A 20,421-nucleotide genomic window follows, 5' to 3' on the forward strand; every position below is an offset into this window, starting at 1 on the left:
ATGTCGCCTCTGTTCAGTCAGCTGGGTACACATGTTGCCCTGTAATTTTTGGGAGAGAAAGCTCTTCTCTGAAAAAGAAAGCTCTTCTCTTGCTCATCCAGGCTTACACATCTTTTGCAATGACCTTAAAATAAATTCCTTTACTTCTCTTCCAGTTCTAGTAAATAAACAAACAAACAAACAAACAAAATTAAAAACCCTGATAATCAGGAATCTTTTCCAAGTATGTTCTGGCAAAGGATATTTACCACTAGATGCTGATTATTATGGATATTTTAGGCCCAATTTCCCCTAAGCTTGAATTGAAAATTCATTCAATTTTCTCTTGAGTTTATCTGTCTTACACCAGCACTCTGTAATCAATCAATGCCTCTTCCTGTCTCAAATGTCAGAAGCCTCTAATGGATTCCCCAGAAATCCTCCTCTGACAGATCCCCTCCTCTCAGCCCATATGTACAGGAGAGATAATTGATGTACCCTAAACACATGTTCTAATCACCCACTCTGTCTACTTTCCCAGCTTCTCTGCAAGCTCTTAATGAGTCATTTTCCACAAAAGTCTTAAGAGGAAAAAAGAGAAGGAGAGAGGAAGAAAAAGATGGGGCTGGGAGAGGGAACTGTATTCAATATTTGAGCCAAGTTGAGAAATCGGATATCTTATGAAACAAGAAATGTGAAAAATTAGAAGAAAATAGGGTGTTGATTATTTAATTCAACTATTTAAGATGAAAATAAAAATATAAAGAACAAAGAGTATGTCCTTAGGTAATTTTTCATTATTTTTATCTCCTCTCCCAATTTTTCTACTTTTTAGTCATTTTTTTCTCTAATTAAATGGGTACAAAAAACAAAACAAGAACAGAAAGTAGATTGGATGTTACCTTTTTCTTACAACTTCATTCATTTGTATATTTAGATTCTATATTCTATTTAGATTCATTTAAGGAATAACTGTAAGAACAGAGGTATAAGCCTGAAAGTGAGACAGGAAAACAAGCTAAAAACAAAGAAGGAAAAAAAGTGGTGAAGGCAGGGATGAGGACATGAATGACAAACATTTTTCTGCAATTTACTTATTTTTAGTTATTTATCATTAGACTTTTCCATTTTGTTCTTCTGAAGTGCTCTTTTAACGTTTATTAAAGGAACAAATTCTGTAACTATGTCCTGTGTGAATTTTTATATTTACATTGCAAACACAGGAACAAAATATACAAAGCAATAAAATAATTCGAATAGATTTCCAACAGAAAAATCTAGGGAGAACAAAATACGGCAAAAATCATTAATTATTTTTCTTCCTAATCATATTCTATGCATCTTTTGAAATCCTTTTTCAGTTTTTTTCTGTTCATAACTAATCCTTTTTTTTGTAGTTGTAAATAAACAGAATGCCTTTACTTTATTTGTTTATATTTATATGGTGCTAAAAATTGAACCCAGTGCCTCACCTGTGCTAGATAAGTGTTCTGCCACTGAGCTACAGCCCCATCCCAATCTTTTTTTTTTTCTTAATCTCAAGTAGAGAACTGAAATAAACAAAGTAGTCAGCCAAAAAAGGGTCATGTTTTATCTTCATTTTCTTTTATTAACACAGTTACTTGACTTTTAAAACCTTCTCAGATAGTTTATTCTTTATTTTAAAGATTCATTATATCTTAGAAAGGCAAACATAAAATATTTTAAATTCTTAGAATTGATCTAGAGCCAGGCAAAGATTATATTTTAATGCTTGAATTAAAATGAACAAAATTATATTATTATGAGACCACAGAGTCGTTTTTACCTGTTCTTGGGTCCGATTTTTCCAGTATATCCACCTTTTTCTCCAGTCTGGGCCTATCATGTTTTCAATTGCATTTTCAGCTAGGAAAAAAAAAAAAACTTAAATTAATTCATCAAAGGACTTAAAAACAGCATACTAACAGGGACACGGCCACATCAATGTTTATAGCAGCACAATTCACAATAGTTAAACCCTGATATTCCGGAGTTAATAATTTAGATGATCTTTTTTTTTTAATATTTATTTTTTAGTTTTCGGCGGACACAACATCTTCGTTTGTATGTGGTGCTGAGGATCGAACCCAGGCCGCACACATGCCAGGTGAGCGCGCTACCGCTTGAGCCACATCCCCAGCCCATTAGATGATCTTCACCTTTCTTTTTTGCCATATGAACTAACATTTAGGTGGAAGCAACCTAGATGCCCTTCAGTAGATGAATAGATAAAGAAAATGTGGTATATATACAAAATGGAATATTATTCAGCATTAAAAGAGAATCGATTCATGGCATTTGCAGGTAAATGGATGAAGCTGGAGATATAATGAAAAGTGAAATTAGCCAATCCCAAAAACCAACTGCCGAATTATTTCTCTGCTTTAAGCATGCTGAGCCATAATATGGTGTGTGTGTGTGTGTGTGTGTGTGTGTGTGTGTGTGTGTGTGTGTAGGGGAGGATTAAATGAACTCTAGATAGGGCAAAAGGGAAAAGGGAAGAGAGGAAGCATAGGGTTAGGAAAATTAGTGGAATGCAATGGTTATCCTTACCCTAAGTACATGTAAGAAAACATGAAGGATGTAACTTTACTTTGTGTACAACCAGAGATATGAAAAATTGTGCTCTATATGTGTAATATGAATTGTAATGCATTTTATTGTTATACATAACAAATCAAATTTTTTAAAAAAGAATTTTATTACTTAACAAGGACAAAAATTATTACTAATAATGATCTTACTTTCTTAACTATTTCATATCAATATAAAATCAGTTGAAATAAAGGAAAAAATGATGACTGATATGGGTACATGTATAAGAAAGAATTATGTGTCTGAAATTTATGAAAAGTACAATTGCTTATAGAATTCCTAAAAGTGCAGCAAACACAAATATTCTGAATTATAACTTTTTAGAATATGAATACATGTAAACATCATGTATCAAATTTATTTATTCTTTTTAGTAGTCATAAAACACTTGACTGAAAAATCCAACAAATATTCAACTATATGAATGACGAATATCTTGAAATGTTTTATTTTTACACTGTTCACTACTGCTTCACCACTACAAATGTTCAGAACTCAGTTCAGAACCAACATTCAAAGATACTTACTATCCTTGAGACGAGCCTGAAGAGCCTCTTCCATAAAATAAATAGCTGCATCCCACTGCTGCTTATCAGAAATGGACCGGTCTTCTAAGGCATTGTGCTGAATCACCCTCTGCAATACAAGCAATGAAAAAAGCTGGGTTTGACTTAATGTCTCCTTATTTCAGTAATTTCATATCAGCTTAGTGAATATTCAAAATAACAGATGTATTTAAAATAGCATTAAAAACATATCCCTTCCATCAAAATGCAGGAGCTCTTTTAATTGCCTGCTTAGTTGTTATCTTTCTGTCTAAAAAAAAAATAAACAGTGGAGATCCTCTCCTGGCTCACATTAAACAAGTTAACTATGAATGAAGGGGAGATAAAGGTAGTGGTAGGTAGGTATAATAAACATCGAACTGCACAAAATGAAACAATCAGAACCTCGATATCCAGGGGTTAATAATTTAGATGATCTTCACCTTTCTTTTTTTTGCAATATGAACTGTCATTAGTATTTTTTAAAAAAAGAGGAAAAAGTAATAACTATTATTTCATTGTTAAAAGCAATAAAAATAGTAATAGGGTAAATAAATGCTTAAAAGATCTAGATCATATTGTTAAATATTTGTTTTAGCTGAAAATTTGTTTCCAAATTTTATAACTTTTGAATGAATGAATGAAAATAGCATCATTCTCTAAGAAACCCAGTCTTCAAAGCACTTAACAAGAATAAACAGTTTTCCAACATGAAGACAAATATTTCTTCAAAGCAAAGTTATAATTACAACCAGTTCATGGTGAGATACATACGTTTCTATAGCACTGCTCAATCCTTTCATTCAACAGTACCTCTCATGACTCTCTAAGCACGGCAGATACTTAATAAAGGTCTGATTATGATGGTGAATATTGGATGTTGGTCAGGAACTAGACTCTGCAGTCTGAGCAGGCTCTGAACCCCAGTTCTGCCAATGATAATTGGGCTGTCCAAGAATTACATCAAATAATGCTTGCAAAATGCTAAGCAGAGCTCCTGGCACAAGGCAAACAGTGAACACATGGTAAAGATTTTAGACCCAGTTATCTACACACAGGCCAATAACATGACTAACAGATGACAATTTGTGGAAGTTTACGGGAGCCCGCTTACTGCAGTTTGACTCATTTCTGAAATGATAGCCAAGATGAAATAGCAGAGAGAGATTTTAGAAGAACAGAGAAATGTTAAAGGGAAGATTACAGAAAATAAATCTATTTCCTTACTTTAGTATTTTAAATTAAGAATTTAATATTTAAAAAGGCATATAAAAATAATCTCTTATGGAAAAAACTCAATTTGAGAAATCATGTTAAAAATGATGCTGACATCCTAATTAAAAAAAAATGACATACCAAACTATCTTCTGCAAAATCATTCCACTTGTGGCGTTTAATACTTTCTTCTTTTACAGCCTCTTTAAGTTTATCAAATATGTCATCATGTTCTTTTCCCTTGGGTTCTGTCATGAAGCGGGAAAATTCCTCCTGTAGGGTCTCCCAAGCAACCTACAATTATTTAAAAAGAAAAAACCCGTGTTTATACTACATACTTTAATATGAAAAATAATGAAATCAAGTCAAACAGATGTGATAAATCAGCTTATCAGGAAATGCATATGAAGGAAAGTACATTAAGAAAAAGGCAGCAAATATAAACTATGGTCTAGGTAGTGGGTGGGACAGGTTTGGCTTCCCGACATGTTTGACTATTTAGACACAGTGTATTAAATTTTTAGAAGTTAGTCACCAACATTTAAAAACTGAGTGACTTCATATAAATTTTATGGACAATTTGGAAATAATATACCCACATTCCCACATGACAACACCTGGTAGAGCTGAATAGGGGCCACTTCCTTTAGATGAGGTTTGCATTCCAAGTTGGCTAGCAGATTTAGTTAACTTGTTTATCTTTATCATCATCATCATCATCATCATCATCATCATCATCATTATTTTGGTCCTAGGGATTGAACCCAGGGGTGCTTAACCACTGAGCCACATCCCCAACCCTTTTTATTTCAAGACAGGGTCTTGCTAAATTGCTTAGGGCCTTTTCAGCCACAGGTATTACAGGTTTGTGCTACTGGGCCTGCCTTAGTTAACTTGTTCATTTCAACCTGTAAGACAATTGAGTTTGCTGGCTTCTACACCATAAAAAGTTCAAAATTTCTTATTGAGTCAACTATCTTCACATCTTTGCCTTTAAGCAAACACATGAAAAAAGGCATAATTACTTTCAAAAATAGCTTGAATACAAACAAGATACATGCATTATTCACTACTGTATTATAGCTAGCTCCTAATAATCTAATAAAAGGAAGAGTACAGTATTAAAAAATAATTAAGAACTAAATCTGGTTATGATTAAGTGGCTTTTAAATGTTGGACTTTGTTCATCACACCCTCATTCTAAATATAAGAAGTTATGGCATAAAGACAAATGATTGTCAAAAGGACAGTGCATTGTGAGGTATTAACATCTGCACTTCCTGACCCTCACCAGATCCATGTTCTTTCCATTGTGCCTAAGGTTAAGAACAATAAGTGGGGCTGGGGCTGTAGCTCAGTGGCAGAGCGCTTGCCTTGCATGTGTGAGGCACTGGGTTCGATCCTCCCCACCACATAAAAATAAGCAAATAAAATAAAGGCATGCTGTCCATTAAAAAACAAACAACAACAAGAACGACAACAAAAACAGTAAATGGCAGGAGACGAAATCATGGTTTTTATGATCACTTACCATTTACACTTAAATCTTAGGAATGAAAATATCCTCTCATGGGATAGGACTCAGAAAACTGTTAGGGCCAGTAGTAAGGAGGGCTAGTGAAGTGGTGGCAGTAGCTCACCAATTTTTATTCAGGGTAAATATCTTGAGAACTGTGTGAAGCAACATACTACTTAGGCAGAAAGGCAGCAAGAAAGAGAGGCTTGAGGAAACTGAGAACAGGGTTAAAGCAGCACAGGACTGAAGCAGGACAGGAAAGGGGAGAAGTCACACCTGAATAATTAGAAACTGATACTTTGTTTTTAATGTCAGTGTGAAAAAAAAATTACTTTCAATGTTGACTCTAATTTTGTGAGCAACCTCATAAAGAATACTCCGCACAGAGCAATGTGCAGGACAGGTCAGCCTGGACAATGATGATGATCATAATAGCAGCTGCATTTCCTCAGTAGTTACTGTGGGTCAGGTGTTATTTAAAAATTTTTTACATATATGAACTCATTTAGTCCTTATAATAACTCTGTGAGGTAGGAAACAGCATCATTTCTGTTTTTTAGATGAGAAAACAGAAAGGTTAAACACCCAGCCCAAAGATCACACAGCTAAAAAGTCGAAACAAGATACACAAGTAACAAAAATGGATTCCTTAAAGTACTTTTTATAATTCTTAGTCTAATTGGCAAGAGCCTACCTATGAAAATGAATAGTGTAATTTGAGCATTGTAAGAATGAATAAATAAAATGTTTGATCTATTAAACATTTTCCTAAGTTGTTCAATATATTTCACATTCAAACAAATTTTGCTGGTTTTGTTAAATGTTATCTTTTGGAGAAGAACCAATGCCCTCAGGCAAACACCATCCCAATTAGCAAATTTTTATATCTACATTAGCTGGTAGCAACATTAAGGTTAGTTCCAACAGAGAGATGAGGAACAAAGCATAAATGAAGTATAAAGGCCAAATAGAAAAATAGTGGCTGTGATGAAAGTAAAATCTAAAATTCACAGCTCCTATTCTCTTCAGATAATGCTTCTTACCCATTTAATTAAATTATATCCTAACCTCTACTGCTTTATTTGGAAGCTGTTTATCAGTCCACTGTTTAAGCTTGATATCCACTGTGGTATTAAAAGTTCCTGAATTCATGGTTTGTGCAGCTGGAAGATAGATGTTTTCAATCACATGAGTTGATACTCTTTCCCACAAAGACTGTTGAAGGATTTCCTCCCTGAAAAGCAAAACAAAATTATAAGAACATCAAATTTAAATATAATAAGTTTCTAAAAACAGCTTGATTGAAGTATCATTAACTTACTATAAATTGCAAATAAAGTTTTGACATGTGTATAACATCTATGAACTACAGCAATCAAGATAACAAACATATCTATTATCCCCAAAGCTGGAACCACTCTATGTACTGTGACTATGATTAATTTATACTTTCTAAAACTTTATTTTGTCTTCTTTCACTCAACATAATTATTCTGAAATTCATCATGTTGTATGTGTTAATATTTCACTTATTTTTATTACGAGAAGTATTCCATTGAATGAATCTGTTCATCCATCCACCTGTTGATGGATGCTTAGGCTACTTCTAGTTATTGGTTATTACAAGTAAAGATGTTATGGGAATACATTTAAAAATCTTTGTAAGGACATACGCTTTCATTCCTTTTGGGAAAATGTCTAAGAGTGAAATAACTGGGTCTTTTGATAATTATATGTTTAACTTTTTAAGATATCACTAGACTATTACACAAAATGTTTGCACCATTATACATTCCTACCAGCAGAGAATGCAAGTTCTATGTCCTCTATGTCTTTAATGGCATTTGGTATGCTCAGTCTGTAGTTTTGGCTATTGTAGCAGGTTTACAGTGGTATCTCCTGTGGTTCACATTTCTCTAATAACTAATAATTTTATGCATTTTCATGTGCTTATTTGTCTAACATTAACACATACTTTATGTGTTTACTGTAGAGTTTAACACAAAACTTTTGATGTAATTTTTACAATTTATCAGACCACATCATAAAGCATAGTGATTTTATGGTATTGCTAGATGAAATAACTTAACACATCATGATTAAAGAAATAATATAAAAGGTGCATGATAAAGTTGAAAATATTTGTAAGAAATTTTAAGAACACAGATCACTAAATAAGAAATTATTTTAATTAAGAAAAAAGTGAAATCTTAAGAAAATATTTATCTTCCCTTGAACCAAATTTTACTATAATAGGATTCAAAAACAAACAAAAACTAAAGCATAACCAAATCCAACCAAATGAAAACAAAAAACCACATTGTTTATCATATGGTCAGTCTTCAGCATAACCTCAGTCAACGTTGGAGGCCAATCACAGAGCTCAGAGTGGCTATAGAAACACCCCTGTTGCCCCAAAGCAAAACAAAGAGCTTAGCTGCTAGTTTCACCTGGCCAATTTTAAGGTCTTTGGTCAGTTATAACCAGAAAACTAGAGTTCAAGGAAAGGATACATCACTGATGCCCAAAGAACAGAGAATATTCAGTCACTGAGTAATGACAAAAAGTGGATGAATTTAAGAAGATGAAAGAAAAGGAGTTTGTAAGGGATTCCTACTGAAATGCCATTTGAAATACAAATAGGAAGATGTATGAAAACAGAACAGAAGACCAGGGTACAGTCTCTGACCTCTAGGGCTTTTTTCTACTCCTGCCTCAGAACAGGTTTGATCTGTTATTTCTTTTTAGGACTCTTGGACCAAGAATCTATATCCCAGACACACTTTTGAAACTGTAACAAAATCCAGAGTACCAAATTCTGACAAGCCTACTGCTTTCCATTCCTATCCATAACAGACAGCTGCTATCACTTTCCTTTATACAGCCTCTCCTACCCTTTCATCACCAAGTTGCTGTCCTCTGTCCCAGGCTCCTACTGCTCCCCTCCATCACTATTTTTAATATGGCCCTAATATCAGTTCTATAACCAATAAGGAATTTTACACTCTCACTCTTTCCCTGTTCCTTTTATCTTTAAACCTTTCTGGCTCTCCCTTAAGGAAAGTGATTATCCTTAAGTTTTACTGAATGGAAGCTGTCAGCAGTTAAATGTGCTTCAGAATTGGAAGTTAGAAGCTATGTTTTCTTCACCCTATAATCTCTCTTCTAGATCATTAGTCCTCAACTCTCATATAAAAACTCCTGTACTATGAAGACACCCATCTGGTTGTACCCATCTGCTATCCTTCCTGTTGCCATCATCCAACAATTCCCCTAGCATGTTCTATAGATTTCGTCATTGTAGGTTTGTCCATCATCCAGGGATATAGTCTACAAATACACAAAATACATATAACACTGTAATTGTACCTTCTTTATCGCCAAGAACTTGATCTACATTTCATTTTAACTAAGAAATACTTTTTGAAGTGGATTTTTTTTTATTTGAAAGAAGAGGACTTATGCTGGTTGCAGTGGTGCATGCCTGTAATCACAGGTTGACTTGGGAGGCTAAGGCAGGAGGATCTAAAGTTTTAGGCCAGCCTTAGAAACTTAGATCCTAAGCCTAACTTAGCAAGACTCTGTCTGAAAATAAATAAATAAATAAATAAATAAATAAATAAATAAATAAATAAATTAAAAAAAAGGGATGGGATGTAACTCAGTGGTAGAGTGCTCCTGGGTCCAATCCCCAATATCAAAAAACGAATAAACAAATAAAATGAAAAGAAGAGAACTTACTCAATATAATAATTTCAACCAATACAGAGAAATAAGTCCCCCAAATCTTTTTTCTAGGAGACACACGCTTTGTAGTTTATTATTAAAAAGTATAGTGCCTATATAAATATTGTATATGGGTGTGTGTACTTACACAAGTGGACCATATTATTCATACTAGTCTATAAATGCTTTTTACAAATCTTAATGTACATGATGTTTCCCATGTCAACATCCTGTATTTTTTAGTGGCTGCACAGTAATCTATAGGAAAATCAAATACTATGTAATTCTGAATAGAAAACGTAAGTTACTGTCCATTATTTTTTACATTTATAAACAAAACCAAGGTGAAGATTCTTCTGTGTTCATCTTTGTCAAATATATCTTCATTTTCATATATTCCTAGTAATGTCATTGCTGGATATAAATATATTCACTTAATGAACTCTTCTTCATTAGCTACCCATCAAAACACAAATCTTGTCAATTCTATTTTTAAGGTAAGCTTTTGAATATCTCGAAAATGGCTCCTCTTCTTCACCTACACCACCACTACCCACATTTAAGCCATCATCACCTCTTATTGTAGCAGTCAACTGCTTCCTTACTTCTAGTTTTCTCTACCTGTATTCCATTGCTATATCACAAAGATCTTTCTAAAATATAAACCTGATCTAAACCTCTTCAATGGGCCCCACTTATGGAATAAATTCTAAGCTTCTGAATATGGCTTGTAAAACTTAATATTCTGGCTGTCATCTATTGTTCTATTTCTTACTTCCTGACTCCATCTATGCTAAGCCAGTGGACACAGCTACCTGGCTCACCTCTCTTGCTTTTACTGCCTGGTCTCCGTGATACCGAACACCAATGCACCCATTAAATCTCTGATTATGATTTTGTAGCTCTTCAATTTCTCAAACTTGAATTAGGGGATTCAACTGTGCTTTTCTATTTTACTTTTATTTTCATTATTTTAAACTAAATTAAAATAAACAATACTTTTCACCAAAAATTACATGAATACCAGAGTACCTTTTTAAAGTCCATATCTATGAAGCCAACCAACTCTCTTACTGGAAAAGACATATACTTGTTGATGGTAACATGTTAATGATATGCCAGTATCTCCTACTTATATTAATAATTGGTTCTTGAAAACCAAGTACTTTATGTAGAAATGCTGACAGTCTACAATCCAATACTTGTCAAATCAAAACCCCAACTTTTTAAAAACACAACTAAAATACAGTTCAATGTCTACAAATGAATAAAAAAATGTTAGGAGCTAAGGTGCTTATAACACTGAAATATAAATCAGTCCTGTGATTTAAATAATTATATAGACATTAGGCATGTGTCCTAAAACATCACAAGACATTATGCAGCAAGAGATACCAATAAAAATTTATAAGGCAATATCAACCATGTCACAAAAATTAAATGTTTTTAGTGTAGTGCAGTTAAATTCAATGTGGCATAAAGTTAGATTAGGACTTGTTCTTGTGATTCATGTCCTTTTAAGGTCTAGAGTCTGAAGGAAAAAAAGTCAATGAAAATATGAGAGAATCATCTGATTGACAGCTCACAGAAATAATTCTCCAGGAGCCAGATGTTCTCACCCTTGCCTTTTCAATAGTCAATCTTGCAGTACAGGTTTCTTATTCCTTCACTATCCATTTGGCCCCCTGGTATTAAATAAATTAGATTTATCTTCTGGGTTTACATCAGTGTAGATATTCTTTGATTTCAGGATTGCTCTGTCCAACCAAAACTAAGGTTTCCATTTGATGATGCCAGAAATTAATTAGCAGAAGGATCAGTTTTCCCTCCCATAAACTAAATGATTATATGTTTTAGTTTACAAATCATTTACAAACATTACTCTCATACAACCTGACAAAGCAATTAGTTCTGTATTTGCATCTAAACACAAATATTATGTATCTGTTTCTTGCAAATTCAAAAGCTAACTGACTTACACAACACTACTGCAAATAGGTTAAAACATAAATATATCAAACATAAGAAGTTGTATCATATATATATATATGATTAATAAATCAACAAGTATAGATGAGATCAGATCTCTTTTTTGGGGGGTAAGGATTAAGGAGAGATTAAAAATGGTCAAGTACTGCTAAACAGATCTTACTTATCTGTGACGCTGAGATGGGAATGGCAAACTTGAGAGGCAAGTCTGGGAATTTAGAGAGACCTTGTCTTAAAATACAAAACTAAAAAGGGCTGAGGATGTATCTGAGTGGCAGAGCACTCCTGGATTTGATCCCAGTACAGGAAAGAAAAAAAGGGGGGCAAATATTGACTAAGAGAGAGGAAGGATCATTACTGAGGAAGAAAGGACACTGGGATGGGGAAACTAGTGAAACCAAATTCAAATTTAAGGACTAGACACTAGTGTCCTGACTTGGTGGTGAAAACCTTCAACTGAGCAAACATAGAAGGTACTAAAAATATTTATCATGAATGGTGGTAAGAATAGTTTTGCTACAAGAATGATAAATTCTTAAATATACCATAGACCATGTATGGAAAATAATTTAGGCACAAAGAATTTATTAATCAATATAATGATTGCAAAAATTTCAAAGCTACTTTTATATAGCTGACTGAGGTACATATAGTTTATTTGTTTATAATGCCCAATCCAACAAATTTAAGAATGCCCAAATTAACACAAAACATAAACTGAAGGTGATCCTTCACGTTAAAAGAGATTCGTGTTAGAATTTACCTTAGGTAAAATGCTGCAGAGGTAAAAAGGCAAAAATAAATAAATAAATAACAAATCTTGAAAATGTGATCTGTATACAATATAGCAGGAGTATGTTTAGAAAGCAATAACTGTCCTTACTCTAAAATGAGAACTTGGGAATATATACTACTTTCTCTTTATAAAACAATTTTCTCTACAGTTTTTTTCTCTATGATTAATCTAACAACGAATTCTAATAGATTGTTTGCTATGTATATAAAGCATAATTTATGAAGACTTCACCTAAATGATTTTATAGAAAACATGATTATATATTTATTAACTGTAAAGAAAAGCCAAAGATTTAAAAGACCATGTAGAAAGTTATCTTCCAGAAATTCAATGATTAGATTACAATAGCAGACATCTTGAAAAGATATAATTTTATGCAACAATAAACACTGCTTTATCAATCTAAGTTTGCATATTTCATTTAATTCAAATAGTAACATCACTGAGACAAGGGATTAATGGCAAAGTCAAATACTCACCAATGTTTCGGTGTAACCTGGCTCAGACTGATAACTTCATCAAGGATTTCATTTTTAGCTTTTTCAAATAGTTCATTCTAGGCAATATAAATACAAGTAAGATTTTTTGCAAGACAATAAATTTGCCCTGTTATGATTTTAAGGAAACCAAAAGAAAGCCTTTGGTAGGGTAGTAGGCTGAATTTATGTAAAAATATGCAGTCCTAGCAAAAATACTCTTATAATCTATTTTTAAAATTTTTTTTTGAAATATCATTATCCAGATAAGGACAAAAAAAAAGTGATATAAATACTGATATAAATGACCACCTTACTCAATTCCAAATGTAGGTTTTCATCAGCATTTTTTCCCCAAAGATTTCCATATTACTGATGTTATATGAAACAATATTTATCTATTTAGTGTAATAGTAAATAAATGTTGGTTGGTTGTTTTACAACAAATGGTATTTTAATATTAAGGAAAAACAATATTCAGTTTCCACTAAATTAGAGTCTACTTCTCTAAGGTAAAATGCTGGAAGGTAATTTTAAAAAATTTTTGATTACACTTTAAAGAATATTCTTCAATTCTCAGGAAACATTTTAACACTAGTTTTGATATCTTATGATACCTAATTACATTATGAAATACAGTAAACAATTTATTTTAGAAGAGATAACTGTGTCTATATTATAGTCCAAACCAAAGCAATTTAGCTAATAAGATCTCTCATTAACATCAATTCTGTTAGAATACAGTAAATTAAAATATCTACAAAATATACGAGATACCATATATTACCCGATCAAGTTCTCGCAGGCGAGGATAGTTATTCTTCCACTCAGTTTCAAGGTTAAAACGTGTTGCTGAGGAAGAAGAAAACTGTTTTAAGTTTATCATTCTTATTTATTTATTTATCTATCTATCTATTTATTTATTTATTTCTATGTGGTGCTGAAGATCAAACCGAGTGCCTCGCATATGCTGGGCAAGTGCTCTACCACTGAGCGACAACCCCAGCCCCATGATTCTCTTTCTTCTCAGGTGTAATGGTGAAAGGCTATCTTGCATATCTTCTGTATCAACCGGATTTCTGAGGGTGCACCTATGATTCCTTAGTACTCTGGGTTCTTAACATCTCAGAATTTTATAATTGCAATAGTTATCTAATATTTTCTTTGATTCTAGTTTTCCCATTTCACAAACAGGTGCAGCAGCTTAGTATGGCTGCTAAAAGTAGGATCTGGAGTTAGGCCACTAAGATTTAAATCCTCAGTCTAACTGCTATGTAACACCAGTTGTGTAAATTACTCTGCACCTGTATTCTCTTCTGTGAAATGGGAATAAAAATAATACTTAACAGGTTGCTCAGGTACTAAGTGGGATAAATATATAAATTTTCCAAATGGGAAAAGAGAAGACTATATTCTCACCAGGTGATGCTATGTAAGGAAAGACACAGAGCAGTAAATTGTGGGACTAAGAAAACAGGACAATGTAGCTGAAGCACAGGGTGCTCTGCGTCCCAACATGTTTCCTCACATTTCTTTATAAAGAGAGAATCGAAGTTCTGTATAGTTTAGTAAGTAAGCTTCCTCTCAAGCATTACTACAAACTTCTTGACTTTTTTAATACTCTGTAATGGCTCCTAGCAATGTTTCTTCTCAAAGGGAAAATCTCATAATTAATGACACACCAAAGGTTTGTGTTTTTCCATTTTCCACATATTGTCTAACAGTAAATCAAGTACAACTTCTAGGCAACTATAAAGATAGGGAATGAAACATGATGGATGCTGAAGATTGCCAGCTAATAAAATGTCTAAATTTGTTTGCTTATTTTAAAAATCCAACTTACCCTTAAAACTATCAGCCTGTTGTTCAACTGACTCTCGTACCATTTTCCAAAAGCAGTCTGATACAGCAAGGCTTAAATTTCTTGTAGTCACTTGGTGTGCCTTTAGCATACTTGTCCTATTGAAACAAACAAGAGCTAAAATATATTCAAACGGTAAAGGGACAATAATACTACCACTAACTTGGAGAATGCACCTGTGTGTTATGAGAATAGCCACTTATATCTTATACCACTTATATCAAGTATGACTTTCTGTGGTGAAGGAAAAGTTCCACAACTGGGCAATCCAATAGAGTAACTGCTAGCCATATAAGGTTACTGAGCCCTTAAAATAGTTGGACTCACTGGTTCTCTACTTGTCCAGTGTCAAAAATCCTTTCCTGAGTGTGTTAAAATTTTTAATTTTATCAAATATTATCTAATTTAAATTTTTAATAATTGCAGACTAGCAACTGTTGTATTGACAGCACAGTTCCATGTCTATCAGTTCTTCCCAATAGACACTTCTGTAGGCTGTTGGCAGATACACTATTCTATTTCCAGAAACACTCTATGTATAAAGCTTTAATATAATTCAATTGCCCTTTTAGCTTTTCCTTTTTAGTCAATACCTCTATCAAATTCTGATAATACTTATTCAGAGATATTCTTTTGACATCCTCAGTTCAACTTTCCCTAATACTTTAAAACAAAATGTGAACACATATTTTAAAAAGAAAATGCTAATTTAAAAAAATCACTTTCTAAGTGAAATAACATAGGAGGTGTGAGTGCTGTCTTCCAGTGTCCACATCTTCGGGGGCAATTTATCTTCCCTGCATCTGTGTACTATGTGACAAACTGTTCCCAATTCTGTCAGAGTAGCTGAAGAACTTACTTATTAGATACAGACCACTAGTTGGGGAAAAAAGTCCATGTTAAATTAATAGCTACAAAACAATGACTTTTTAAGTGAAAAGATTTAAACTATCCCCTCAATATAAATTTTAAAATACTTTTGCAAGATACTTACTTTAGAAGTTTTGAATTCTGAAAAAATTCTTCTTCATATTCTCTTATAGCTTCAATGCTTTCAGAGCTATTTCCTAAGGAAAAAAATGATGATCAAATTTTCATCAAGGAAATTAATATTTATTACTTGAATAAAAAACTGAAAATGAGTTATAATAATCCATCTTGCATACCTTTTCCTGTTACAACAGCAAAATAGCCCAGAGCTTTCATTGGGAAGAGCTTTCCTTCAATTATCTGTTGAATCTGTTTTTAAAAGAAGGAAAAATAAATGAGATAGAAGCTTACATAATTTTTAAAAGGACAATACATAATTTAGAAAGCAAGATAATTTGTGATGCTATACGTGTTGAGCAAAATATATTAGTATGTACAAAAGCATTTAAATGTAATTCAACTGCTATTTGAGAAAAACAAATACATTTAATTTTACTATTAAAATGTCTTATTAAAACATATGCACTGAAATTAAAACTTGGAATGATTATGTAGTGCTTTGGAGTTAATCTCTGAATTCCTGCTCTGCCACTGAACAACTATGTAGCCTTAATTTTTTCAAAAAGGTTGTTGAGATTATGAGATAATACAATACTTCGAATAGGCAAAGAAAAACACTCAAATGATATCTTTTTATTATTATTTCCCCAGTGTCTTCAAATATCTAACCTCTAAACAAGCTGGATTGTCTTCTTTTAGTCTTTCTTCTTTCTCCTTCCCCCACCTCCCTTTTTAATAGTTGGACCCATTGGTTCTCTATTTGTTCAGTGTCAAAAATCCTTTTTCTGAGTGTGATAAAAACTAGATGCTAAACCCAGAAAAGCATATATATGCACAGAAAATATAAGAGTTTCTACCCCTGAGGCCCATTCAGATGAATACTGGGGTAGGAATTCCTCCTCTAAGACTCATTACAATCTATGCTAATGCTGAATCTTTGACATGAAAAAGAACAAAATAACCTTTAATTCCATTTCAAATGAAATTCAAACTGACTATCCTACAAAGGAGAAAAAAAAAAAAAAAAAAAAAGAAAGAAAGGTCTGGAGAGAAATGGAGGCCACATAAATTTGTTTCTACTTTACTTCTCTCCTCTACATCAGGACCAATACAGCCACATCAGGCCTTACTCTTAAAAATAAGGCACAGCGGAGGTCATGAGGATATGGAGAGTTAATACAGCAGGCCTGAGAGAATCCTGAAAAAGGCCTGTTTCCTTTTCCTGGCATCTGGGAACTTAACTGATAAACAATCCCCTATACTGATATAAAACTTACTCTAAATGACAGTGGCTCTTTGTACAAGTAATGTGGTTTATGCTGAACAATGTGCCTTCCTTGTGGGAGTCTGGAATTTTGGTACATGAGGATGTCTATCTGACAAAAAACCTTAGGTGTGAAGTCTCTAACAAGCAATTTGTGGCTGCCAGACTTCCTTTGTATCCTTTCACTGTAATAAACCTTAGGTATAAATATAACTATGTGGTAAGTCCTGTGAGTTCTTCTGCAGAATCACTGAACCTAGGGCTGGTCTGTTTGGGAGACTCCAGATACTGAGGAATAGTCCCAGAAGGTGTAAAAAGGGAAGGACACATTCTATGAAGTAGCAGTGGGGCTGCGTACCAAAGTCTAAAGCTGTTGTCACACATGAGTAGGACAATATTACTCAAAGATGATAGCTTCCATGTATATAACAAATACTTCTGTGCCAAGCATTATTCCAACCACTTTAGCATATTTATTAAACTCATTAAACCTTCACAACCTATGAGACAGTACCATGAATATCCTCATTCCACCAGATGATGAAGCCTTAAGCTCTGAAAAGTTAAAAAAATTTACTCAAGATTACACAGCTACAAATGATAAAGCCAGGATTTGAAGCTAAGCAATCTGGCTACATATTTCTAGACTCTTAACACAGAAGTTTCTGTCTTTACAAGTAAATAGAGAACATCTTTAAAAGAAGACTTGAACCCTAATAAGACACACAAGGAGGGGGGAGAAATAGGAAAGCTGTTAACAGATTTCAATGAAATTATTCTAAACATATTTTCCTAAGATAAGAGACATTTGAATACTACATATAGAACACACAGAATTTTAAAAATGAAAATGATCTTAGATTTTATCTAGTCAACTAGACTAATGGGCTGGATTCTGGATTGACTGGATACAGAAAAGTGATTAAGTTTGCCTAAGACCACACAACCAGTTGATAGTGGAGCATGGATGAAAGCTGGAGCCTGATGCTCAATAAAACATCTGCTATACCACGCAGTCTTGATGAATGAGAGAAGGTAATCCTTCCTGCAGTAAAATGGCATATGTAAGATCCAAAATAAATCTATACTACCACTGATTTGTGGAAGAAAGGAAGGGAAGGCAAACATTAGCAGTTTAAAATATTTTGTAAGTAAATTAGTTACAATATACATGGAATTTTATTTATATTCCAAAATTACACTTGAGTAATTTACTATAATTTTCTGATACTTCGTTTTAAAATAGGAATCAAATCCCATAAATACTAACAAAGATTAAAAAATTAAAAAAAATTAACCAATCCCTATTACAGCTAGAGCTATTATGTTCTTATAATAAACAATTTGCTCTCACCCTGCTTGGACTAGCTACATTCTTCTCTGCCAGGTCTACTTTGGTCAAAACAAATATGGTTCTTCTTCCATGAGGATCCATTTGACTGACTAAGTCTGTAACAATACTGCGTTCAGCATCCACAGATCCATCTGAAAAGTTGAAAAATGACACTATAATAATTGCAAAGTAAATACAAACTATATAGTTAATGTCTGCTTTATAACAAGAACCATTTTCTTAATACATTTACCTTACTTATGAAAGGAAACTCTGAACAATAAAAATTTCTATGATTCCTAGAATGAAAAATATGAAAATATCCTCAACTTCAATTCTATATGCAAATAAAATGAAAAAAAAGGAAAACTAAACATCTATTTGTCTTGTACATTTACATAATGTGCATTATTGGGGGTGAAGCTTGGATTACTAAAGAAAGCATATCAATGTAACTAAAATTGTTTAGTATGATTTACCTTGAATACACAGTATGATGGCGTTAGGATTCTGCATGTAAGCTTTGCTGATACTGAAAATAGTTTCCTTTGTGTCAGGAGCCATGCCTGATGTGACAGTCTTGAAGAAAAAGGTTTTAAATGTCATTATAAATGTTACCCACAGTAGAAATTAAAAAAAAAAAAAATCATGTTTTGTCTATACTTACATTTATCACACCTGGTAAGTCGACGAGCACCATCCTCTGTAATCCAGGGCCTTTCACATTTAAGGATATAGTCTATTCAGGAAGAAAAAACATAAATTGGGGGGCGGGGGTTGTTAAGAATTTTTTTGGTGCTATATATTCTGAAAATTCAGCATCTCATCCATTCAGATGAAGCATTTGGAAAAAAAAAAGTTGTTCTAATCTTAAAAGTAATTATTCTAGAATATTATCTACAAAATGATACATTATTTAGATTATTTTTCAAAAAATTTCTGTATCTTGGGACAGCTATAATCAAACATCAATACCAATACTGAAATTTACTTGAAACTATAAACAATGCACTTCTATAAAACATTTTGAAATAAACTGCAACTCTTACCTCAGGGCTAACTGTACAACCTTCTTTCACATTTTTCCTCATTCGAAGTTCTATTTCATGTCTTAATGCTGCAAGCTGTTAAAGGAAGATAACAAAATTCAAAGAAAATATTAGTTCACAGATATTCCATTTAATTGTCTTAAAAGCTCACAGGGCTTATAAAGTTACACACATAAGCCTTGGATGAATTCTACTTACATCTTCCTCTTTGGTAAGATCAAACTCCCGAGAACTATCCTTAAACAAGGCTACATGGTGAGGACCTTCACTTAGAGTCACCTGAAATTACAGAAAACAAATAACAATGATACATTTATAGTTAATATTAATTTCTACAGCACTTACCTGGTCCAGCCAGAGCCACTTCATCATACACATCTGACAATTCTTCACACTAGAGCTATCACTCTGGCAGTTCTGTATTGCTCATGTATATATCACATGTGTTGTGATTTTCCAACAAGATTACTGACTACTTCATATCTTGTAACCAAATGTTCTTCCCCTTTTCATTCCCTAGTCAATGTCATGCAGAATACAGTGAAACTGGAAAAACTCAAAGAAAGGACTACAATTAACTTCAAAGGTGAATTCAAGTAAAGGGCAATTCATTTATTCAACATTTATGCTTATGACCTATTTGTCAAGTGTTGCAGTTAAGAAAATATAGTTGACTGGCCCTGTGTTAGGCCTCACTACATAGTAGGAGAAATACACATAGACAGAACAGAGTGGCAAAGCCTAGGGTGCCACAGATAAGAATGGCAATGATATTAGGAGAGTCTGAGAAGCTTTACCCAAGGAGTGGCCCTTGGACAAGGGGTTTTATGAGAACTTCTAAATTTCACATTCCTTAATTTAGCAATTATACTTTTCACACTTTAATTTTACTATTTTACTTTAAAAATACAACTCCTTCCACTGACAGTAACTACCAGATTAGATTTAAAAAAAAAAAATAGTGCTGAAAGCAACTATGGCATATCCTAGACAAAGTCCAGGATCCCAGGGGGATTTGCAGGGGATTCTCCTGCAGCTGTTTTCCATCAGAGCATTTGTTGATTTG

General features: G+C 33.2%; 1 protein-coding gene across 4 annotated transcripts in view; it reads right to left on the reverse strand.

Annotated features, from left to right (window-relative positions):
* OPA1 (OPA1 mitochondrial dynamin like GTPase) overlaps nt 1-20,421 on the reverse strand; it is an 83,985-nt gene that overhangs the window by 28,516 nt on the left and 35,048 nt on the right. For all 4 annotated transcript variants that reach the window (XM_081300862.1, XM_081300863.1, XM_081300861.1 and 1 more), the window contains 14 exons: nt 19,554-19,634; nt 19,356-19,430; nt 18,974-19,045; nt 18,786-18,885; nt 18,328-18,458; nt 15,886-15,958; nt 15,714-15,786; nt 14,702-14,817; nt 13,646-13,710; nt 12,862-12,938; nt 6,940-7,105; nt 4,497-4,649; nt 3,123-3,231; nt 1,787-1,866 (listed from right to left, as the gene is read on the reverse strand). In XM_081300862.1, the coding sequence (XP_081156988.1) occupies nt 1,787-1,866; nt 3,123-3,231; nt 4,497-4,649; nt 6,940-7,105; nt 12,862-12,938; nt 13,646-13,710; nt 14,702-14,817; nt 15,714-15,786; nt 15,886-15,958; nt 18,328-18,458; nt 18,786-18,885; nt 18,974-19,045; nt 19,356-19,430; nt 19,554-19,634 (1,371 nt within the window). The remainder of the gene's footprint in view (nt 1-1,786; nt 1,867-3,122; nt 3,232-4,496; nt 4,650-6,939; nt 7,106-12,861; nt 12,939-13,645; nt 13,711-14,701; nt 14,818-15,713; nt 15,787-15,885; nt 15,959-18,327; nt 18,459-18,785; nt 18,886-18,973; nt 19,046-19,355; nt 19,431-19,553; nt 19,635-20,421) is intronic.

Source organism: Spermophilus citellus (assembly GCF_964194105.1).
Source record: "Spermophilus citellus genome assembly, chromosome: 7".
Classification (NCBI taxonomy): Eukaryota; Metazoa; Chordata; class Mammalia; order Rodentia; family Sciuridae; genus Spermophilus; species Spermophilus citellus.